Source organism: Equus asinus, chromosome 23, assembly GCF_041296235.1.
Source record: "Equus asinus isolate D_3611 breed Donkey chromosome 23, EquAss-T2T_v2, whole genome shotgun sequence".
In the NCBI taxonomy this organism is placed as follows: Eukaryota; Metazoa; Chordata; class Mammalia; order Perissodactyla; family Equidae; genus Equus; species Equus asinus.
Genome location: NC_091812.1, coordinates 34,410,468 through 34,436,256, shown reverse-complemented (window position 1 = coordinate 34,436,256; position 25,789 = coordinate 34,410,468). Strand labels below are relative to the sequence as shown.

At 40.9% G+C, this 25,789-nt stretch overlaps 1 protein-coding gene across 2 annotated transcripts in view; it reads left to right on the top strand.

The window, feature by feature from the left end:
- Positions 1–25,789, top strand: part of PIP5K1B (phosphatidylinositol-4-phosphate 5-kinase type 1 beta) — a 274,960-nt gene that overhangs the window by 132,485 nt on the left and 116,686 nt on the right. For both annotated transcript variants that reach the window (XM_014846778.3, XM_070495622.1), the window contains exon 4: positions 16,207–16,337. In XM_014846778.3, the coding sequence (XP_014702264.1) occupies positions 16,207–16,337 (131 nt within the window). The remainder of the gene's footprint in view (positions 1–16,206; positions 16,338–25,789) is intronic.

Here is a 25,789-nt window from a genome sequence, read left to right as displayed (position 1 = left end):
ATTTTTCCATAAACATTCGTTTCTATAACATATATGTATATGTTATATAGATCATGTGATATCATATATATGAGATATGTTTATAAAATTTCCTCTGACCCACTTATAGAATTTATCATGAAAATTAAACTAAGGGGAAAAAAATTGGAGAGATTTGAAAGGAGAAGCCAAGATATTTTTATTTCTTCTAGCCTGTGTCTATACCATTTATTATTTTCCTTATTTTATCTATTTTCTACAGATCAAGAAACTTAGTTATTAAAAAAGTTAAGTGACTAAAATAAATCAAGGCACGAGTGAAAAAAAACATTCCAATGATTCCTGTCCCCGTAAGAAGTTTCATTTCTGTTTTTGTTGTCTTTATTTAGGTAAATGGATAGCCATTAAGCAATTAAGCCCTTCCATTTTATGAAGTCAGAGAATTTACCTTCTGAATTAATTAACTGCAAAACAGTGGCCAGTGGCCCTGCCAACACTATCAGAGCACTGAGAGGTGAGGGCTATTTCCCTTCCTTGGCTAATCCGTTCTTCTTTTAAAAACGGAAGAAGTCAGTCAGTGGAATGAAAAGGAAAAGTCTCTTGGAGTAGGTGATAAAAGATGTGACAACAAGATCTTGCATGCCACTGGTATTCCAGAAGTAGATGAAATTTCCCTGCAGGTCTGAGCTTCCTGGAAGGAGTGGTGATTATCCCCGCCCCTTCCCTAAAACAGCCACAACAGCCGTGTGTGTCTGTGTGTGTGCGCGCGTATGCAGCAAGAACTTGGGGACGCAGGAGGTGTAGGGGCAGGGCTAGGCCTTAGTCTGCTCTCAAAGTGTGTGGGGACAATATAAGGCCAGAAAGGATGGATGAGAAAGTGGAGATGGCTGAAGGGTTTCTTTTGGGGAGGTGGGGTTGGTTGTTTGTCCTAGATCCATCCTATGGAAAACCAGTACACAAGCCTGGATTCTAATTCCTTTTCTAAAGCTTCCAAAATGCCAACATTGCAGTGAAACCTTTCCACTTTGGCCCCATCTAGGATGCCTTTCAAATTAGTGCTCATGTCTCCATGAACTTGAACTGACTGAGTTCTGTGAAAACGTCTCCTGGAAACTCTACAGGAATGAGGCTTGGCTTTGGCCCTGACCCACCTCCACACCTCTGAGCAAAGAGAGTTAACCATGGACTTGCTGGTCAATGGAGAATACAAAAAGAGGAAGAGAAGCTGGCTTGGTATTGCCTGGAAATAGGCCCACCCAGCCAAGGAACAAGTTGTTCGGCTAGCCCTAGAATTTATCTGGGCCTGTGCTGAATTGAAATGTGCAGTTGGCAAAGCTGGTATCTCTGTATCTCTGTCCAGTTAGGATGTTGGATGTGATGATGGTGAGGATGGACTCCCGGTTAACAGATCTGGGTTTAAGGACCAGCTTTGTCACCGCCTCACTGTGGCTTTGTCTTTCTGAACCAGTTTCATCTTAAGTAAATGAGGAGTAATAGTCTTACCTTCTTGTCAGTTGTTGTGAGGATAAATGCACATGAAGGAGAAAATGCCCCTAAGGCACTTAATACAATGCCTGGGTCACAGTAAGCTAATAGAATGGTGAAATGGTGTCAAGGTGCTCCGTTCATTACCCCCAAAAAGGAATGAAGCAGGGTTGTGACAAGAAAGATGCTACCATATTGTGAAACAGTCCTGGCTAAAGCGACCTGATTGCTTCTCAGGACGGGGCACAAGGCCAGTCCTGAAGGTCCTTTCCAGGCCTCCGTGTAAGACTCCTAAGGACAGGTCCTCAAGCACGTTTACAGTCGCTCTCTAGCTCTCTCTGCCCAGGTGTGTGTCTCAACCCCATACCTCACCCCCAGGCTGTTGTTATGTGTCTCTCCAAGACAGTCCCTTTCCCAGTGAGCCAATTATGGAGTACATTTCTTATTTGTTATTGCATAAAGAAAAATTTAACTGTGAATATGAGTATAAATTCTTCTAAAGTACTATTTCAGATTTTAAAAACTATCTGGAGAAGTGCAAAATTTTATTATGGTTAAAACGAATGAAGAAGAACTATTTGGTGATAAAGAATAGCTATAGTTTCTGCCCAGTGAGAGCTTACAATTTCAATAATAAAAACTCCTACGAGCAGGCATGGAATCTTATTGTTTTGGAGCTTCCAGAAGGATTATTGTGTAAGTGCAGTTTAACTGTAATTAGCATAAAATACTTGAGCTTGGTTATTAGTGTATAACCATAAAAAAAAAGAAAATTATGAAGTTAAAGGCACATAATACACTGAACACCCAGAAGGTCTCCCTCCCTAGTGATCAGGAGAACGAGAACTAAAACAGCAAGATGAGCAAAAATTGACAATATTAGTGATACCAGTGTTGGTGAGTGTTTGGTGACAAGCGCAGTCTTGTCACTCTTTGGTGAATGTATAAATTGATGAAATCTCTTTTAGAAGACATTTTGTCAGTACCTACCAAAAGTATAAATGTGCATATCCTTTAGCTTAGCAATTCATTTTCTAGGAATCTATGCTGCAGAAATACTCAAGCAAGAAGTATGCAAGGATATATGAGCAAGGATGTTCATTACAGCATTATTTGCTATTAAAAAGAGAATAAGAACCCTAATGTCTATCAATAGAAGAGTAGTTGGAACAGTTGTGTTATATTCAAACTATGAAAATCTATATAACCATTTAAAATAATGAGATCTGTATAGATGGACATGGAAGGGTATTGTGTGAAAAAAACAAACCATGATAAAGCATTAATAGTAAAATCCCATTTTTATTTTTTAATGTATATACATGTGCATAGATTTTCAATGTGTAGAGAAAAAAGTCTAGAAGGACACACACCAAAGAAGTGACAGTAGTTAACTATGAAGAGCAAGACTGAGAAAGGCACATTCATATTTTACTTTCTGTAGTTGAGTCGTTTTACTTTTTCTCAATGAGCACGATTACAATTTAATTTTTTTTTCTTAAAGATTGGCACCTGAGCTAACAACTGTTGCCAATCTTTTTTTTTTTTTCTGCTTTTTCCCTCCAAATCCCCCCAGTATATAGTTGTATATTTTAGTTGTGGTAAATTTAATTTTTTTTAATTAAGTTTTCTTTGAGTTTAAGATGTTTTTGAGTCTGCATCACTTTTCAGGTAAAGAACATTTGGTCATAAGTTCATAGGTTGTAAGTTGAAGTGTGTGTCTCTTTCGTATAACAGTGCAGAGGTAATTTACTTCCTCTGCAGAGTCATCAGGGGCCCAGGTTTCTATCTTGTTTTTCTGTCGTTCTCAATGTACAGCTTCTAAATATGCTCAAGGAAGGCTGCTTCATCTCCAGCGATCACATCGGCTGAGAAGACTCCCCCTCCTGTTAACAGTGACCTAGGAATTGGACACATCATTTCCTCTCACGTTAGTTACATGACTACCCCTGGCTGCAAGAGAACCAGGCAAAACACCCAATTAAAACTTCTGTTACTGTACAATAGGGTTTCTTAACCTTGGCACGGTTGACATTTTGGGCTGGATAGTTCTTTCTTGTGGGGTCTGTCCTGTGCATTATAGGATGCTTAGCAGCATCCCAATAGATGTCAGTAGCACTCCCCAGTTGTGACAACCAAAATTGTCTCCAGACACTACTAAATGTCCCCTGGGGGACAAAATCAACACTCATTGAGAACAACTGCTAAATAAGGGCAAATAGATACTAGGGACAACTAGCAACATCTGCCATAAGCATTGTGGTGTTCCCCCAAAACAGTACTTAGCACCAATGTAATATTTCATCATTAAAATTGACAACTCCCTTACCAGAAAACGTAACTCTCTAAGACAAGGTGAAATTTGGTTTTGTTGATTCTAGAAGGATGAAAAATCAATCCTTTCTTGTCTTTATCTATCAAATCTAAACTTATACTTGTATCAGATAAATGCTATTTTTATTTGAAAATACAAACAAATAGAACTTTCTTCCCTAGTGCGTAGCAATAGGATTAAGGATGTCATACTGTGCCACATTTATGATGAATGTCTCAGTCTACACTCTAATATTCTGAAACAGTAATATAGCAGCATTCCTAATGCTGTTCTATCCTAAATCAAAAATTTCATCTGCTGTTGATGGCATATCTCTTTTAAGGGCAATTAAGTGTGCATAATTTGCCACTGCTGAATACCTTAAGAGTACAGTATTTTTCTGTTGATGAGAAGTGTTTGCTTAATATGCTTTTCCATTCCGATGAGAGTATGTGCTTCACTGCCAATCCTATCAATAAGGCGGAGAGAATTTAAAAGAGCCATGAAACACCTTTTCTTTGTTCTGCCTTTTCTATCACATTTAGAGAATTAAATCTTCCTTTAAACAAGTGGATACACTGGGATCTTATTAAATGGCTGCTTAGTAATAAAGGAAAATATAAAGTGACTTTGTCTTGGGCTTCTTCCAAGGTTGTTTAGTCCTATTGTGTCAGAATGACGTTGTCATGAGGCAGATTCACCATGTGGATGGTCTGTGCAGGCACAGGGGAGGACATTATTATAATGGTATGCCAGTATTCTTATTTTGGAAAACGTAGATGGCTTCAGAAATTGTGTCAGAAAAGTAGTTGCCAGCCATGAAAGAAATGGAATACCCCGAAAGGCATTTATGAAGCCACTCATACTGGAGAAGGGAGGAATCGTGTCTGGCTGCCGTGTGAACAAAGGCTGTCTGGAGAGACTGGTGGTAGACCTGCACCTAGAGGAACAGGTGGGAGACCAAAGGGAGAATGGGCACGGACAAGACTGAAAGCATGGACGACGATGTGTGCCGAGACCAGGAACCACAGGCAAGTTTAAGTGGGATACTTCAGCTAAAGTTGTGGGTTTGTGTAGAGGCAATAGGATCTGTGGTGTGGCTAAGACAGCAAACTGTCCAGCAGAATTTGCGGTCCCTCTTCCATAGCAAAGCTGGAGCTGGAAAGCAGCTGCAAAGCCAGCCCTCCTTGTGTCTTGATGGGGCAGTGTGACTCATCCTTGCTAATAGACTATGAGTGGGTCATTATCTGGAGGGTCTGGACAATAAATGGATGGCACACTCAAATTGCGTAATTTGAAGAGAGTTTAAGAAAGGCACTGTTTGCAAAGATGTAGGAAGAGTATAAGGAAACTACAAAGGATACTATAGTGTCTTGAGGCCAGAACCTACCTTGTTACCTCTATTAGGCCTGAAATATAAAAGAATGGTACAATTTCTGGAACGGAAAATAGGAGTTATCTGGAGAGGCCCACAAGAAAGGGGCTGTAGCCTTCAGAAGGACACACCAGTCTGAGTCAAACCTGTGGGAAGGGAAGGAAGGGCATAAACACCCTGCCGTCATTCTCAAACCTCCCTTCAGTCTGTGGAGGTGTCCCACAATTGGAAGCCAGAGGGCTAGGAAGCCCTTTAATGCAGCCGCACAGGGAGTGTCCTGGGACACACAGTAGTGTGGAGAAGGGTTGAGGAGCAGTCCTGGGGTAGATAGCCTGCACTGTCTTCCCAAAAAGATAGTAAGAAGTGGAAAGTGGGTGTTTCTTCACCATTCCTGTTCTCCTATCAGCCGGCTGGATTTGCAGGACTTTGAGACCCTAGGGGATGTCAGAGCCACAAGGATGCAGGATACCACCCAACAGAGGAAAGCAGAACACCAATCAGGGACACCCAAAGTGGACAATTCCTGTTTAAGAAATAAACTTGTGTTGAATTAGGATACCAAATTTCAAGGGTGTGGTTTTGTTACAGAAGTTAACATTTGGGGGACTTAGTTATTACTGCAGTTAACATTAGCAGGAATTAGATAGTAGAAAATCTTGAACGCCAAGCAAAGAATTTAGATTCATTTCTACAGATAGTGAAAAAAACAGTGAAGATTTTTGTGCTGGGAGGTGGTATTAAAAAAAAACCCTGAGAATGATGAGTCTGGCAGTCATGTGGCAGGTGGAATGGAACACAGTGAGCAATCGGCTGATGCAGCTGACCAAAACCCCATATTATTAGCAAGACCCATGAATCATTGTAGGTCAGCACAAGCTGAAAGAAGAGTAGAAGCATTTTAATCACATTCCAAGGTCAAGTGCCAGCCCACCATGGAGACCTTGGGGAAGGAGATGGTCTAAGTCCAGTTTAGTGATCATCCTGGGCCTATGAAAGAGCTTGGCTGGCCCTCTGTGAGATGTGGAGACTAGAAAAGGAATTCTGGAGAGAACTGTTAGTATGTCATGAGTAACTCCCACAGGGGGAGTGCTAGGAGAGCGTCTGCCCATCATCTCAAGCCTAGAGAACTGGGCTTTGATAAGACCAGTGAAGAGTGTCATATGTGTTCCCTGGAGCCTTAGGCTTATAATAGACCTTAGTATTTTCTGGGAAATTGAAAGAACAAGAGAATTGCTCTGATGGTGGCAAAGCTAAGAGAGGGTTCTTGGGGAGGGCAGAGGGACTGCTTATCAACTCCCAGAGTTTCAGGATAAATGGTATGTGGCCAGTTAAGGGCATTGACCTGGAGATTAAACTGATATGTGGTCATCTCTGAGCCTGTGCAAGTGAAGACCTGGAAGAACATATGGAACCACCAGCCAGAGATGTGTTCTTCCCCTAAAGGTGAGAACACAGCCACCATTTAGAGGGGATAACTGCAGATCCTATGAAAGCATCCCACGAGAGAGAGATGTATACACCTGGCAAGGCTTTTGAGTGCCTGGGACATCTTAACTGTACTCCTTAAGTAAGAACTTGCCTGCTCCCTCCAGCAATCAGTGGGAAAAGAGAAAAGAAGCCCCCAACTCTTCCCACTGCTGGTGGCCAGCTTGTGCCAGACCAGCTGGGGGAAAGGGAGATGTCTACTGAAAGGATGTTTAAAGTTTTTATTATTAAGTGGACTGGACATACCAAATCCCTACGTGAGACCACTTTTTATGATCTGTGACTAGAAATGAGCAGAAGACCTTTTATTCTAGGAGTCACCAGAAGGGTCATAGACCTGCCCTAAATTTCATCCTGGGACTGGGGAAGATCTAACCCCAGAATAAATTTAGAGAGACAGTGGGAGACAAAAACTAAAGTTTATTATGGGGCTGGCCCAGTGGCTTAGTGGTTATGTTCACATGCTCCCCTTCAGCGGCCCGGGGTTCACAGGTTCAGATCCCGGGCACAGACCTACGTACCGCTCATCAAGCTTTGCTGTGGTGGCATCCCGTATACAAAATAGAGGAAGATTGCCACAGATGTTATCTCAGGGACAATCTTCCTCACCAAAAAAATAAAATTAAAAAGTTGATTATGATTACATTTCATAAGCGTATAGAATTTGCATCAGTTTCTAGCATGGAGCCTTGACCTAAAAGAAAACGAGATTAAAAAATGAGCAAATCCCAAACATGCCTTTGTCATCCTTCAAAATGTATTTCTAAGCATAGTAAGAGTACCTTTGTTGGAGGACATTTCCTTTCCTATACATAACACAAAATTTATAAAACCTGAGAAGTAGAAGGCTTGAAAGTAAAAATCACCCAACATCTCACAAGCCAGAGATGATCATACGGCTTGATATACAGTCGTATGTCACTTAACAACGGGGATATGTTCTGAGAAATGCGTCGTCAGGCGATGTCGTCATCGTGTGAACATCATAAAGTGTACTTACGTAAACCTAGATGATTAAACCTACTATGTGCCCAGCTCTGTGGTACTAATCTCATGGGATCACTGTTGTCCACGTGGTCCCGTCATTGACTGAAACATTGTTATGCAGCATGTAACTGTGTTTCTTTCCTGTCTTGTTTTCCTCTGTGGATGTATACAAATACATTTGTGGGGTTTTTCTGTTTCAAATTGTATTTCATGTATTTTGTGTTCTTTTTTAATTTAATATTTTTAAAGTTATAGAACATTGTAAAAATATGGTTTAAATGATGGCATAATTTGGAGTTTATCAAATAATTTTGTCAAATATTGTAGATCTAGACTTGATTATGAATCAGTGATACAAAAAAGAAAGGAATATAGAATTTAACCTGTAACTCTTGATATTCCACCAAATGGTAGCATTCATGTTATCAAGTGAAAGAGCCACTTGTTGAAATTTGTCACTCCTTTCTTCAAGTTCTCTTTTCTTGGTTTCTCTGAAGCCATATTTCCCTGATTTTCTTCTCACTCTGGCAGTCGTTCCTAAATCTCCTCCAAAGGTTCTCCCTCCTCTAATTCCTAAATGTTGACCATGCTCAGGGCCTTCTAGAGTGCTACCCTCTCTCCCTAGCTTACTCACCTAGTCCCTTGGTTCTTAATACCATTTATGTGCTGAAAACACTCAAATTCAAATTTTCTAGCCAAATTTCCATTCTACGCTCCAGACTTGGATCTTGACATCTCCAGTTGGATGTCTCATTGACACCTCAAATGGGACTCTCAATCTGCCCCCCAAAACCTGTTCTTCCCTTCCATCTCCCTCAGTAGAGCGACCTGAGTCCTCTCAATTGCTCAAGGAAAATGCCAGGAGGCATTTCAGTAGTTTTGTCTCCCTCATTTCTAGCTCATAGCAAGTCCTGTTTCTCTCCTTCCAAAATATATCTGAAATTCAACTCTGCTGTCCATCTTCTTGTTCATCACCCTACCCTAAGCCATCCACATTCTCAATGTGAAACCTACAACTACCTCCTGGTCACTTTCCCTCATATATTTCCTCCAGTCTATTCTCCACAGGGAAGCCAAAGTGATCCTTCTCAAGTTAGAATGCTGTTCCCTTATTAAAACACATCAAACCCTTAGCATGCTGTATAAGGCCCACATCTAGATCCATCTCATCTTTCCAGCCTCCAATTCTGACGCTTTCCCTGTTGCCCACTATAGTTTACCCGTAATGATTTGCTTTCAGGTCCCTGAATTGCTTCTTGTCTATGCCTGGAAATTGATCCCCCCAACCTCCTAATGTGACTCTCAATTCCTCGAGGGCAGGGACTCTGGCTAGGTCACTTCTGTATGCCCAATTTGTAGAAGAGTGTCTGGCATGTGGTGGGCACACAGACAGCCTTTATTGATATGACTTGCAGATGGCTCAGTCTCACCTCTCAAGTCTCAGCCTGCATATCATTCCTCAGGTAGACCTCTCCTAACTCCACCACGCTAAATAGGATCTCCACCCTTTTGGCTTCAGTCGCATCACCCTGTTGTTTATATCACGGACTACAATTGTCCTTATGTATATCTTTATTTAGTATCTCTTTCCCCCACTAGGCTAGAAACTCCCATAAGGGCAAGAACCATGCCCTTTTTTTGATTCATGCTTTCCCCAACACCTAGAACAATGCCTAGCTCACAGAAAATTCTCAAATCTTTGTCAAACGAATGAACAGCATCTGACTGAGTGAAGTTCTGAGGGGAGCTCTTCTCTTTGCCTGGGCAACACTGGAAAAAATGCCAGAGTTAATCCTGAAATAGAGGAGTATGGTGCGCAGAATGAAAGGACTTCCAAAGCTGTCCACGTCCTAATCCTTAGAGCCTGTGAGTATGTTACCCTGCATGGCAAAAGGGACTTCACAGGTGTGATTAAGTTCAAGATCTTGAGAGGGGGAGATGATCCAGGTGGGCCCGATGGAATCACCAGGGTCCACATAAGAGGCATTCGGGAGGGCCAGAGTCAGAGAGGAGATGTGGTGACAGAAGCAGAAGTGAGAGAGAAACAGAAATTTGAAGATGATGCTGGCTTTTAAGATGGAGGAAGGAGCCACAAGTCAAGGGACTCAGGTGGCCTCTAGAAGCTTACAAAGGCAAGGAAACAGATTCTCCCCCAGAGCCTGAAGAAAGGAATGCAGCCCTGCTGACACCTTGATTTTAGGACTTCTGACCTCAGAACTGTAAGATAATAAATTTGTGCTATTTGAAGACACTAAGTTTGTGGTGATTTGTTATAGAAACGATAGAAAACTAATACAAGGAGAGACTGGCCTGGAGGATGGTTTGAAGAAGCTGAAGGCGAGAGGTGGTCCCACTTCCTTTCAGGAGGCATTAGGCTTGCCTGCCCACACACACCCCATTTCCATAGTCCTACAACCAGTTTCATGCAATCTATGCCTCTTTCTTTTTCCTTAATTCCATCGTTGGGACAAATAGGAAGTCCGTGGCCTTCTGTCTTGAGTATAAGTCCATAGGCAGGAGGGAGAACTTGGATCTGGACTTGAGCTGTAGAAACGGGGGGTGGGGTAAGGGTCTCCCTGGCTGGACAAGGATTGCCTCCTCGTGCTGTTAAGAGGTGTTACTGAGCCATTTTTCCTTTTTGTGGCCTAGTCTAAGGTGCCTTGTCAATGAACATCTCTAATTTGGAATCAGGCTCTCTAGATCTGTGGTTTTGGGAAAACAGACCCTCTGAGAAAAAGAGAAAGCGCTGGACCCCCTCCTTGGGGAAAATACACACAAGCAGAAAATTTCTCATGCATTTGTTAGGGGTTCATGTACCTGTCAGGTCAACTTGCTCAAAGGATAGAGTATGTGTGTTCGAGATCTTTTTATATTGGGATGCAGGAGTCAGTGGGAGGTGGGGGGCAGTAATATTACAGGGTGTGCTTCCCCTTCTTGGCAAGCTAAGGGATTTGGATGTTATCCTGTGGTGAGGGCACTAGGGACCATTAGAGCTTTCAAGCAAGGCGGTGTAACACGATTAGATCCGTACCTTTGAAAAAAGTCTCTCTGGCACGTATATATTGGCTGTAATCCAATAATTAGTTCATCAGAGTACCTTAGGAGGAAAAATGCTACTGATGTGAAATGTTTTAATCCTTCCTTTAAAGCCAGTGATATCAGATGGCCTATTAAGTGATCTAATTTCGTAGACAATGTGCTGTAGAAAGCAGTTTCCTGTAGCCAATGTAAGATCGGTAAAATCTTATTGTTGTCAGGATCATTGCTCCCCTAATGGCGGGTTTACATAGACATTTAGTCTGATTGTTACTATCATCATTATTATCTCATTGTGCAAGCAGTTCTCAGCTTCAATTAGATCCATCGCCAGCAGAGAAAGTTCAGGGAAGTAAAGCAGTGTGCAATGGCAGAGCGCCGAACTGGGGGCCTTCCAGAGCAGGGTGTCCTTCCTCGCTCTACCACACACTAACCAAGGGATTTAGATCAAGTTACTCTCCCAGAGCCACAGTTTCTTTATCTATAAGATGGGCATTATAAACCCTACCTACCTGCGTCACAGCTGTGATGATCAAATGCAATTATTAAAAGATAGTGCTTTGAAAAATGTAACGTATTACACAAATGCAAGCTGACACTCATTTTCTTCTTAGTATTACCGTCATCTCCAAACAAGTTCGAGTTAGTAGAGAGGAGCTATGAAAGTGTTTGTGGTTTGCTTTTGTGATATTATATGGTTCTTTCTCCAAGTAGCAAACGCTTTAGAGGTTTTTCTAGTATCTAAGCAACATGTTGTCTCCATTTAGCCCTGAAAAGGCCTGAATTGAAAATAGACTCTGTTTTGCCATGTTCTGAAATCTAGAGCTACTATATGTTTTAAAGGCGTCAAAGGTCCCCCTTGGAGCTAGAAGGGATGGTGATCATCACGTCCAGCACTTTTAGAGCACATCTGTAAAGCCATGCAGAGAAAATTGGAGGGGCTGAGTGTGTGCATTGAAGGTGCGGGCTCACTGCAGACTCGCTGGTCTGGTGGTGGCATCCCTGAGGAAGGAGGAGGGGCTGGTGGCTCCACGTTTGCAGGGAACGAACTGCTGGTTCTAGAAGAGCAGCCGCCAGCACTACACACAGAAGTTTCTTTGTCGTCATCATGATTTACTAATCTCGTCAGACGCTCCAGGTAGCGTTGCAGTTTTACAGTTTTACAGCACATCTTGCTCAAGAGGGGTTTTGTTGAAAATGCTACGGCACCACCCATCTGCCTGTGTGCCTAATGTCCAATGGGAAAGTGTCAGGTGATGGTGACTTGAGAAACCACGTAACAGTGAATACAATCAGATGTTTCCATGAAGTAGACTAGATGCTTTTGAATCATACTCTAATGCATCAATGCTGAAGTGTTTAATAGCACGTGGAGATGGGGAGGAGAAAAACTTGTGGCATCATTCCTCCAGTGGCAGCAAAGTATCTCCTGTTTATACCTCCCCGTGTTACTAATAGTGACATTAATGATGGTGATTATACTGGTTTACTAAGTGGCTTACAAGTTTTCTTTAGGCTTACCCATCGTTGGGTATGATTAGAAGCAAATAAAATATTTTATTCCTATTTCATCAAAAGGAATGGCTCCCACAGAGCTGCTTCCTTTGCTGAGGTCAAACTGCCAGACTTAAAAGAGAACTTCTGACCTTGATTCTAGGCTCCTTTTGGGAAAACAGACGTGGAAGCAGCAAGGGCTTTGCAGCCAGACTCTGCCACATGCTAGCAATGTGACTGGGGCAAGTCACTTCACCTTGCTGAGCCTTAAATCCCCACCGGTAAAGTGGGTGCGATTGTCACTATTCTTGAGGGTCCTTGAAAAGGTTAAATGAGTTCAGAGATTCTGACATTAGAGGCAGCAGTGTACTTGTTTATAACTTGCCCTCTGGAGCCAAACTCCCCAGCTATGAGTCCCAGCTCCACCTCTTCACTAGCTGTGTGACCTAGTATAAGTCACAAACCTTCCTGAGTCAGTAAAATGGAAATAATGACAGTACGTACCTCATAGGGTCCTTGTGAGGATAAAAGAGTTAATATAACCAAAGCCTTAGAACAGCGCCTGCCAGTTAGTCAACACTCTTTAAGTATATGCTATGATTATGATGGATTGTGATCATAGTCATCCATGTATCAAGTGCCTGGCACAGATAGTTGATCAAAAAAGATTGACTGTTACTACAATTTCTATTATTTCTCCCATTGGAGCCCTTGAATTTTAAGGAGGCTGAAAGGAAAGTAATACTATTACAAGTCTGTTTTTTGGTTTAACTAAACAGATGTCAGCGGAGTCCTTTCCAAAATCTTGTTCCTTCAGGAACTCAAAATTTAATTTTATGCCATAACAGAAAGATTTTTTTTCGGTGTTCCTAAGAGCAAGACCAAATTCTTGAGCCTCACCCCAGACCTTCTGAATCAGAAATTGTGGGGATGCAACCCATCAGTCTGTTTTTGCTTTTGTTTTTCAATGCTCATTGACTTTTTTTTAGAGTAGTTGTAGGTTAACAGAAAAATTGAGAGGCATGTATGAGATTGCCCATATAACCCCCTGCCCCCACACATGCACAGCCTCCCCCGTTATCAACATCCCCCACCAGAGCGGTGCATTTGTTGCAGTTGATGAACCTGCATTGACTCATCTTAATCACCCAAAGTCTGTAGTTTACATTAGGTTCACTCTTGGGTTTAGACAAATGTTTAATGACATGTCTCCTTCATTGTAGTATCATACAGTGTGTTTTCCCTGCCCTGAAAGAGCTGTGCTCTCCCTCTTCATCCCTTCCCTCCTTCAACCCCTAGAAACCACTGATCTTTTTACTGTTTCCATAGTTTTGCTTGAAGTCTATTTTAACAAGTGTCCCAGTGATTCTCATGCTTTCTCAAGTTTAAAAACAACAGATACAGACTCCTACAACTTTGACCTCCTTCCGTCGCTGGGGGTGGGGGGTCAACAAAGAATTGGCACTCTATCTGGAACGTTGACAGGTGTTCCAGCCCAAGAAGTGTTAAATTACTGAATTAAGCAGAAACACAGGTAGGTCTGGAAAGCAGACTCAGGGTAGGATCTGGAGGGGGAAAAGCGCTTTGAGAGCCTGTGAATCTGTTGATAAGTCTGGAACAGAACGTTCTGGGGTGTTGGGTCTTCTGCAAAGTCCTGGTGTCATATCTTGTGCCATACTTCTCTGAGTGATGGATAGGAAAAGAGATGGCTTTTGAATTTTTATGTGAGGTTAAAATGAGAAAAATCCATTTCAGCCTTCAGAAGTCAAAGCTATTGGTACAAAAGGTCATTGATGCCAACTGGCAGCATCACAGAGCTCAGAGAGGGAGTATTAAAATAGCAAACTTGTTTTTTAAGCACTAGTTGCACTATGGGCTTGAGTCTCAGTCTTTTGCCATCTTGCTGCCCTGGAATCTTAAGTAAAAAGGCATGTGAAAAAAGAAAAGCACTAAGACGTTTTCCCACCTCCTGCAGGGAGGGGGTGGGTAGTTGTCCTCAGACTAAGGGTGACGTAATATTTGCAGTAGAGCAAGCAAAGTGATTGAGTGACTCCATGGGAAAGCGACTGTTACTAGTTGTATAGTGGAGCTCACTGAGCAATACTGATTGACCTTGCCCATTTCGGGTGAAGTCAACATGGGTTTATTGGGGACCTAGCCCTGTGCTAGATGTGGTTTGTTTGGGGTTCAATCTTGAGTGACAGAGGATTACAGTGCCTTGGGAAAGAAAACCAGCCCTGGGGGTGGAGTGGAAAGGTTGTAAGATATTAAGTTTGGTTCTGTATGTACTATGTTTGTGAGGATAGAAAAGCATTGAAATAGGTTTAAAAGGTCTAAGAGTCATCCATGTAGAGGCAATATTGGAAGCCATTAAGAGTGGATTGATTATCTACATAATTGAGGATCTGAGGAAATTAGGGAAATCTGAAGATCAAGGATCAAGCATTCAGGGCCCCTGAAATCATAGCAAATAGAATATGAGAAGCCAGTGAATAAATGAAAGGAGACACCATCAGAAAAGGTAGAAGTGGCCCCGGGACCATGTTCTCTCATAGAAATGAAGAGGATAAATTCTTTCAAGAAGAGAGATGTATCCTTTGATGTTACAAAGCGCGAAGAAATAAAAAAGAATAAAGTATGTGGGGAGGTGGGGATGGGTCTTGGACTTGCTAAGTGAAAATGTTAACTGAGAAAGAAAGTATTTTTTCTATAAAACAGATGATCTTTTACATTCATTTAAGTGAGGATTTCTCCACCTCACCACTATTGATATTTTGGGCTGGATAATTCTTTGTATGAGAAGCTGTCCTGTGCATTGTAGGATGTTTAACAGCATCCCTGGCCTCTACCCACTAGATGCCAGCAGTGACACCACCACCACCAGTTATGACAACCAAAAAATGTCTTCAGACAACGCCAAACATCTCTGGTTGAGAACCACTGATTTAAGTGTTTATTTAGCTCCCACTGTGTACGTGGTACTACCTTAGGCACTCTAAGGCATAAAAATATGATACCCTTTCATCATTAAGAAGAATGCATTCTAATTTTCCTAAATTGAGTTATTCTATTTCTCCTATTGTGTTGCTTAAAATTATACACACACGTACTTATATATATACATATACACATATATGTGGCAGTCCCCAAGTTAACATTATGTCAATTTAATTATGGAATGAAATGAAGAAAGGTAGTAAATTGGAAATATTGCCGTTCCAGTGCTATGTCTTTGATCACAGATCAGTGTAGGAAATTAGGATTATGGATCCATGCCAAACTAGCAAGCAGTTTCCAAATTAAATTTTGTATATTTCAAAGATTCAAATTATTTTTTGCTTTCTCATCCTTTATGAAGATAAAATACTCTTCCTGATCCATAGGTATGTTATAGAACTTCTGATTTTTTAAAAAAAGTGACTGTACCATTTATCTTTTTTGGGGTTTTTTTGGTAGAGAAAGATTCGCCCTGAGCTAACATCTGTTGCCAGTCTTCCTCTTCTTTTTCTCTCTCTTCTCCCCAAAGCCCCAGTGCGTGGTTGTATATCCTAGCTGTAAGTCCTCCTAGTTCTTCTTTGTGAGCCACCACCACAGCATGGCTGCTGACAGACAAGTGGTGTGGTTCCACAACCAGGAAACGAACCCAGGCCGCCAAGGTGGAGAGCGTGGAACTTTAACCACTAGACCATCAGGATTGGCTCTCTACCATTTATCTTTTGGTCATAATTTTGGTGCAGTATATTGAAAGTGTTCTACCAAGTTTCTAAGTTCTTAATGAAATAAAGATGGAGATTTTTTAGACTGTAATTTGACCTTAGAAGCATTTGTAGGAAGATTACCACAAAAATAATTTCATGACAAGAAGGGTCTTTAATATTTGGAATAGACTGTCCATCAAAAGAAGCAACCTATTTTCCTTCCAAACCTAGTTTCCTCGTTGCTTAGGAACAAGAAAGAAAATCTAATCTCCCTCTCCTGTTTTTGCTGCTTGTGACATTGAACAAGGCCCTGACTGTTGAGGCTGACGCTGAGACCCTTGTTTTCTTTGCAGACGGCATCATCTGCCATTAAAGGTGCTATTCAGCTGGGAATAGGATACACCGTGGGCAATCTCACCTCCAAGCCAGATCGAGATGTTCTCATGCAAGATTTTTATGTGGTGGAAAGTGTGTTCCTACCTAGGTAAGAACATTTTTATTTGTGATGGTTTTGTTGTGACATCCTCGTATTGAAGACTTTTCTACCAGTGTGTGTACATGTACTGATGTTCATGTTGGAGCCGGGGCAGGGCCAAAAGCGGTCCAAACCATTGTTACTTTCTGTTGCATCAGGTGGCTTGCATTTTTTATATGGAGATAGTCAATAGGTTTCATCCTATGGGGGCCAGTTGTTATCAGTTGTGATAATGCCTGGAAGACCGTATGGAGAAGAGAAAGAATGCAGTAATCACAGAGTAACGTCTGCACAGGTTAAGAAAAAGAGGACACCTAAGAAGTAGCAGCTGGTGCCAGGTTTTCGCTACTCCTAATTTAAAAGATGGGGTGGGGGGCCCCCAGTTGGGCCTCATTTTTGAGTTCAGTCGTATAGCTCCTCTTTTGTGATGACTTTAACTTAAATTTCCTCTAGAAAACTTTATGAGAATCTTGCTGTTTTGACACCATATTTGCAAAAACCCCAAAGTTACCCACACATATCATCTCTAACTTTATCGTATTTTGGGGAAAAAAATCAATTCAACAAATAAATCTAGAGACATATGGTGGTGATGGTTGCACAACAATGTGAATGTACTTAATGCGACAGAGCTGTACACTTAAAAATAGTTAAAATAGTAAGTTTTATATTATGTATATTTTACAACAATAAAAAAAATTTAAAAGTCTATTACTACCTTAGTATAGGAAGAGAAGTAATCATTATTAAATTGGAAATGTCACCACTTCTGCCAGGATTTTTCAAAGAAAATGGTCTAGCAAATAAAGGTATTCAATTTAGGGAGTTGAGGGGAAATATTTTGTCTTTGGGCTATGAAGATTGACTTACAAGACACATTTATATTTAAAATAAATATTTCTCTCCCAAATAAGCCATTTTTGTTACCATTAATTACTGAGCTTGGATGAGAATGGCTATGGTGACAGATTTACCCTCAGTGTCTTCATTGCTTTATTAAAAAAAAAAAAATCTTCAGAGAAATGATACATTTATCTCTATGTCCAGGTGCCAACTACCTAGAAATAAAATCTTAGGTGAGTGTGGCCATATAGTCACAAAGGAGCCCAAATATATAAAAAAAAGTCAGCTATGAACCCAGATAGCCTAGTTTTGCTTTAAATGCTCTTGGCTGAAAAGTGAAGTTGATCTATCAGAAGTTTTGAAATTGGCCACCAGAATGAGTTTCCAGACAGAAAAAGGACAACCCCAAGGCCTAGGATATAATCCTGTTTGCTCGTGGCACTATTCTCCTTTCTATAGTTGGAAATTGTCCTGTATATATGTTTGTTTTTAGCAGTCTATCATTCCAAAAAAGTGTGATTGACTACATTTTTCTCTTAAAGTCAGGAGGTCACGAGTTTATCTTAATGTTTCGGTATGATCTGTTAGGTTCATAATTCTGGTAAATGTGCTTGCAGGATGTTGTAGCTTTCATGGTCTTCTAGGGCCTCTACTTAGACGTTTCAACCTTATTTTTACTTTGGCTACAAAGAACAAGAGGAATAGAGGTCTTTTGTGGGAGGGGGCCTGGCAGTGGGTTCAGACACTGGGAGCAGTTACAACTGAAGATGAGTGTATAAAGAAGGGCAGGGTGCTCCATCCTTGCCGATTTCTTCTACTCGCATTGTCCAGTCAACAGAGCTAACCACTGATGGGCACTGGGGGAAAGCATGGCCCAAACGTATGGTCCCCAGACCCACAGCATCAGCATCACCTGGAACTTGTTAGAAATGCAGATCTATGGGCCCCACCCCAGATCAACTGAATCAGACACTCTGGAGGTGGGCCCCAGGAATCTGTTTTAACAAGCCTTCTGGGTGATTCTCAGCACATAAAACTGAGAACCACTGGCCTAGCACCTGACTTTCCATTTTAGAGTGCCAGTCTTTCCAGTGGATACCAAATTTTGTTCTTGGAGTTATTACGTGATTCTTGCAACTAATAAAACTCCAAATGGTTTTTAAATTAATTTTATTTTGATATTTAAGATATCTGTTTAGCAACTAAAGTATACATGACACTGTACGAGATACTTTACAACATAGAATGCGTAACTAAGGTCCTCATAAGCACTTTTAGGCACTTTCTCAGTGCCGTGAATCCTTTTTTCATGGACGATTTATGATAAGCATACTGCATCTTTATCATGAAGACAAAATGAGATCTTTTTTCACCTTTTTCTTCAGGAGCAGGAAGGTAAAGTTGTAAATATCTGGAATTTGTGTCTTTGACCTTCACTCTACCCCAAGGTAGCAGCAGCAGCAGCAGCGGAATGGGATGGGGACCAGCTAGCTAACGTACCCTATTCAGAGGAATGCACTGTCACATTTAAAATATATCATCTTAGGGTATTTATAGCTTTTAAATGTCATAGGACATTAAACATTTGATTCAGACCAAGAATTTCTTTCAGCAAATACTATATTTTTTGTTTAAATAACATATGTTCTCCATATGTATTTACATAAAAACAGAGGAAACTTATGTGGGTCTTGCCTCAGTTTCCTCATCTGGGCTAAGTTTCTTCAGTGGTTGAGCAAAGGGATTGGGCCCAGTGTTTCTCAATGGAGGCGCTATTGGCTTTTTTTGGATGAGACAACTCCATGTATAGCACTGCATGGTTCAGAATATTTATGAGCCCCAGGCCATGCCAGTAGTACTGTTGAAAGTGATAGATAAATTCAATATCTTGATTGTGGTGATGGTTTCATGGGTATATATACATGTGGAAATTAACAAACTGTACGCTTTATTGTATGTCAATTATACCTCAATAAATCTGTCAAATAATGCTCCCTCCCTATCCGCCCATTCTTCTAAACCTGCCTGGGGGTGAGAGTAGGGGACGAGGGCAGGGCTGGCCCTGGTTGTAGGCAACCAGAACATTGTGAAGTCTCTGGTGGCTCTAAAATTCAATGAATCTATCTGGGTCATAGAACAATTGCTTAGGGTGCCTGGAGATGTTTTAATTTACTACTGCTGTGAAGCTGCAGAGTCTGTTTCCCTTAGCAACAAAATGCATTGTGTTATGTTGTATTTATTTATTTTAAAGTGGCTCAAAGTTATTTTTAGATATTATGTATTTGTTCTATGGATTATTTCATTTTGTGGATGGAAAAAGCTCTGGACCTGTTTAAGATTTGAAGGATGATATAAAATTCCTTCCACCGATCTGGCTCCATGATCTTCCAAAAACACAAAGTCAATGAGTAAGAGAACCACGACCATACCTTAATCATTTCACCCCAAATTCTCTGCTGCAATCATAAACTCAAGGTTATAGATAAATTTTCATGTATAAATGAGATTAGGAAGAAAGAGGATGTTTTATAATGTTTCTACCATGTAAACAAGAACCTGACGTGGCAAAGGGAGACCAAGTTCATAAGTCAAGTATGAACCAAGCATAGTTTTACTGATACAAATTTATATGATATATAATAAATTATTACCTTTCATCTTTATAAGAAAATTTGCGTATGCAGTAACTAAGGCCCTGAGATATTAATTGGCTTAACCCAAAGCTATAGAACCAATAAATGGTAAAGCCAGACTTGAACTCAGAGTTGACTGGCTCCAAAGTTTTGTTTTCCCCTACAGTATAGTGATAAAACACAGGAACAGTATTTCTGCCTTTTTGAATCAGAAAAAGTGTCCAGCTATTACCTTAGAATTATAAACTTAAATCTTCCTCTCTGGTCCCTTGACAACCAGCTCTCATCCTTTCCTCTGTTCCCCTCCAGGAGACACCATCACTGCCTTCTCTGGGATGGAAACTATGGTTTGAAAGCTGGCAGTAAAAGTTTATGTGTCTTTCCATATCCAAGAATAATTATCTAACTGAAGAATTTATGAAAGCCTCCTGCATTTTAATCTCCTCACTTGTAAAATCAAGCTAAGCTTGGTGTGAGGATCATTGCAGAAAACAGCCCTTAGACTAGACAGATGTGTTCTTTGGGATTTATTTGAATTGCCAGGGAATGCCCTCATTAGGGGAGAGAATTCCACAGAATTGCTGTAAGGGTAAAACATGATTCTAAATGACAAGCAAACAAATCTATCAAATGTTCATGTCAGCCTTCCCAGATATCAGCACTAAATGTTAGGTTTTGCCAGACAAGCCATCTACCTGCATTTCAAGTGACATGAACTCATCCAAGAATCTGTCTGTACTGTGAATCAGCACACTGCAGCCTCTCGGACAAATCCAGCTCCCTACCTCTTTTTGTAAATCAAGTTTAATTGTAAAACAGCCATGTCCATTCATTTACGTGTTGTCTGTGGCTGCTTTTCCAGTATAACAGCAGAGTATAGTAGTTGCAACAGACACTCTAAAAAGATTGCCCACCCTTGATCTATACAGACATTCTGTATACGTGGGTAGAACTCAAAGCTGCCAGAATATTCTTCTCAGGGTTAAAGGAGATATGTGGCTGTTGTTGGGCAAGCCAATGATATGATGCCCCTTCAAGTCAAAATTCTTTAAATATGTGTTCAACATTTATGTGGTGGGCATGGGAAGAAACTGATTTCTCTTAATAGAAGTTACATACTCCTTCCTTTAGTTCAAAATAAAAGATGTATTACACACAGTGAATATTATATAACATTTTGACTTACTTGAAATTGCCTTCAAAACACAATTTCCAAGTGTAGAAATAACTACTTGGTAGGTTTAACATTTAGGTAATCGATGATGTCACATGTTCCCAGTAAATGACACCCCAGAATGCATTCTTTGGTTTTCAAATTTAATCTTCCACTGACTTTTAAAGACTGGCTGTCAGCTGGTTGGCCTCAAAAGATGGCTCAGCCTCCTGTTGCACAAGGCATCTCGTATGTACCCGTCGCAAAAGTGCTCAGTGGAGGGAGGTTGGCACCAGCAAGGAGTGTGTCTTTTGTTCTGTTTTTCCTTTGAAGACCACTATCTAATTTGGCAAGAGAGAGAACCAACTTGTATTTCACTGCTTAAATAAAGAGTCATATGTGGAAACTAAGACGTCTCCACTTGCCTGAAAAGACAGAGGCAATTAATAATGCCTAAGGCTGCTCCTATGCACCCTGACTTGCAAAGATCAGGTTTGAAGACTGGGTGTCACCACTAGTTTGTTACTGGCCTGTAGTGTCACTCATCCAACTGTACTGCGACTTAAATTTTCTTTGTATCACTGTCTATGCATTAGCACGAAGGACCTTTCACTCATCCTGCTTCTTGGTGGGGGAGGTCATGCTTGCGGTGATGGTTAATTTTATGTGTCATCTTGACTGGGCTAAAGGATGCCTGATACCTAGTAAAACATTATTTCTGGGTCTGTCTGTGAGGGTTTTTCCAGAGGAAATGAGCATTTGAATCGGTAGACTGACTCAGAAGATCACTTCACCAGTTTGGGTAGGTGTCATCCAATCTGTTGAGGACCTGAATAGAGCAAAAAGGTGGAGGAAGGGCTAATTTGCTCTCTGCTTGAGCTGGACATCCATCTTCTCCTGCCCTCTGACGTTAGTGCTCCTGGTTCCTGGGCCATCAGACTCAGACCGGGATTTACGCCATTGACTGCTCTGGTTCTCAGACCTTTGAGTTTGGACCGGAACTACATTACCAGTTTTCCTGGGCCTCTAGCTTACAGATGGCAGATCATGGGACTTCTCAGCCTTCGTAATCACATGAGCCAATTCCTCATAATGAATCTATCATCCAGGAGTTGTTGACCCACTTGTTTTCTCAAGAGGCTGGAAACATGACTGACTGTTACAATTTGAAATCAAGGAAACTCAGAAAATATAAAATTCTGCCTCTAAACCATCCAGGTTCTGGCTCTCAGCTCCAAAACTGGACCCCTTAGGTGTCCTGGAGATGCTAAATTAGTTTCCCCTCATTCTTTAGCACCAAATCTCTCCTCCCAGAGTCACCAAAAATAGCACGTGGTTATCAGACTCTGAAACCACATACACAAAGCTGAGATGTTCACAATACATAACAGATGAGAATGCCTGTGTGGCTTATCAAGCTTCTAGAAGCTGAACTCTGCCCACCTGACCCTGTGGTGTAAGGCCCTTGTGGAGAAGTAACTGGGCTATTTGGGCAGAGAGTACCCTGAAGCCTGTAACTGAATCCCAAAAAGGAAGACTAACCTAGGAACATCAGGTTCAAGTTAAGGCGTACCTGTCTGCTTATGACTTTCCCAGTGCTCTGGTGTGGATCTAAGCTCCCAGTCTTATTTGTGTCTGACCAGTTTAAGCCATTACTTTCCCTCCCTGAACTCTGATTCTTTATCTGCTAAATGGGAAATTCCAGATGGTGGCTAATGCTTCGTCAAGCTTTAACATTATATCATTCTAAACATCCATTGCCATTAAGAAGTACGTATTTTTGAATTTAAGACAAGCAGCGGTTTTGGTCTTAAAAATTGAACTCTACTCAGAAGAGATGAATGTCAAAATGCCAGAGCTAGTCCTTGATCAAACTTTGACTGCTTCCTAGTGAAATAAGGGAGAAAAGGACAAGACAGAGAAAGTACTGTTCTTTATTCGAAGTTTCCTCCTCCTTTAATGGAGTTAATATACCATTTCTTTTATAACTTGATAGAGATGGTACCGTGTGTTTGCTTAATTGTTTAAGTTCGTACTTAGAAAAATAAGGTTGGAAATCCCACGTTGGCCTCCAAATTTTTATTGTTGAAATGTTACTGCCTAGGGGACCAAGCCTCTAGAACAACTACTTGAAACTTCACATTTGAAATTTCCAAAGCCTCAATTTTATGCCAAAACAGGAAAGTGAGGTTTTTCCCCCTGAACACTACATAAATCCGTTGAAGGAATATGATATAAATCTTAAATTGTGAAGAAATATTTTTGCTGACTTGGTCTAGGTGCTGGGTGGTGATGGAAACCACCCAGGCTCAGGCAAGGAAAGCCCGCAGGAATCTTTGGTGGGACTCTTGTACTGGCTGGCAGACTAATGCTGATTGCAGTTGTGTTTAACTGCCTTAGCTAAGCATTTCATACATGGGCTGAGGAGCCTCTGTGCTAGACGTCTTTGGGCCAGCAGCCACACCCACACCTCTACCCAGTAGGTCTGCCAATGCACGACCTTAGAAAACTCTGGTTGGTATCGCTGGCTGACCCACACTGGGCCTGCTGTTTGGTTCTGCTCTTGTGTAGTCTTAACTCCTGACGAACTCCAGCCAGGCTGACAGTCCCATTGATTTGCCTTTCCTTCACTAGAGCTTCATTCAGGTCAAGCTGATGATTGTCCTTCACTGGTGCAGCTTAACATGCAGAAGCAAACTCTCCTGCTGTGGTTCTGAGCACTCAGAGCTCTGTTTTGGGATGTGTGTATGTGAGGTTATAGCTTTTAACCCTAACTTTCAAAACTTATTTTATGTCTTGAATGGTAATACATAGAAGAGATCATCCTTTTGGTGCTTTAAGAGGGATGCTGTGAAAAGTGTCCCTTTTGTCCCTGTGCCTTTTTTACCCAGTGTCCAGTTCCAATGATCACTGTTCAAGGCTTTTTTTAGGCATATACAAGCCAAAAAAATTTTTTTCCTTTTGTATACAAATGATAGACGCCATACACAGGATTTTGTATCATGCTTCTTTCACTTAATTTATCCCAAAGATCTTGCCATGTCAATACATAATAAGCCCCCTCATTCTTTGTTTTTTAAAAGCTGCATACTGTTCCAGTATGTGGCAGAACCATAATTAATTTGACCAGCCGTCTGCTGAGAGACATCTAGGCTGCCTCCAGTCCTTTGTCCTTACAAACAATGCTAAACCGAATAACCAAGTACACAAAAGTCATCTTGTACATATGCCAGTTTATAGGATAAATTGTAGGCATGCATTTGCTGGATCAAAGAGTTAAATATATTTGTAATTTTGACAGAAGTTGTAGAAATGTTGTCCATAAGAAAAGTATCAGTGTACTTTCCCACTAATAATGCTTCAGGGTGCCAGTTTCCCTTGAGCTATATCAAAGCTTTGGATTTTTGCCAATCTCATAGGTAAAAGAGTCCCTCGGTGACATTTAATTTGCATTTCTTTTGTTATGGGTGAGGTTGAACATCTTTTCATATGTTTAAATCAATTATACTTCCATTTCTGTGAAGTACCTGATCATATCTTTGGCTATTTTTTAAAAAGTTAACTTTTTGGCCTTTTTCTTTACTGTTTATTGGAGTTCTTTATGTTGGGAGATTAGCCCTTTGTCTGTAATATGATTGCAAATATTTTCCCATCTTGTCATTTTCTTTTTCCCTTTTTTTTTTTTTAATTACGTGGTCAACTCATTCTTCATGAGAAGTGTTCAATCTGGGTTGTTTCCCGTCGTTGTACAGCTTCAGTCATCCAGACATACTGAGAGCTCCCCACATGCCAAGCACATTGCCGTTCATGTTCCCATTGACTTTGTCATTTCATTTCTAGAGGTTCAGTACCAGGCCTCAGGAAACACAGCTTGTAAATGGCAGAGATGGAACTTGAACCGGGGTCTCCCTCGACTACAGGGAGTTAAGAGCATCTTAATTACCATACAGCAGATCCAGTATGATTTAAGAGAATGCGAACTAGTCTTAATACTAGTCAAAGGACAGCAGAATTCATTTCCTCAAATAAAAAGAGGAAGATTGCCAACAGATATTAGCTCAGGGCCAATCTTCCTCACACACACACACACAAAATAGTAATAATAAATACTGTATGCTCTCTGATAAATCTTGAGTAAAGATTCCCAACTGCATAAGAATAATGCAAATATAGGTGAGAATAATGCAAATAATGTAAGTGGAACATGGTGTTTCATCTTCCTCTTTGCATGTTGAAGGTAATCTGCTCTAATGGAATGAATTACTTTGATTGCATGAGATAGAAAGGAGGAAAGAGAGTGGAAGAAATAAGAAATTGGCCACAGTCTTAGCCCACTGCAAGCACCCTGCTTCAGAACCCAAGGCATTGTGATTGCTTTCACTTACTTATAAAAATGAGGAAGGATGTCAGAGGTCACTTTCAGTCTCTTTGATTTTACCCCTTATTTCTATGTAGTTCACATTTTCAAATCATTGCATGTTATATAAGTTCCAGAATTATTCCTTTTGACAAACTCATAGGATCTATAACTGAGTGTATGTCCCCTTATAAATCCAAAATATGGAATGAGGAAATGTTTGGATATAATACCTGGCCATCATACGTACATTACGAATATTGAACTATATACTTGCTTAGAAAAACAATAACCACTTAAAAGAGTAGGTGATTGGGGGCCATTCCATCCAGTGAGGCTCAGCTGGCGAGGACCACTCTTCTCCCTGTGTCACTCCGCTCTTAGCTCTTATGTCACTCTCCTGAAGTGCATGCCTTACTGCTGCCTGAGTATACTCCTAGCCTTTAAAGGTAAGATTTATTATATGATGATGGCC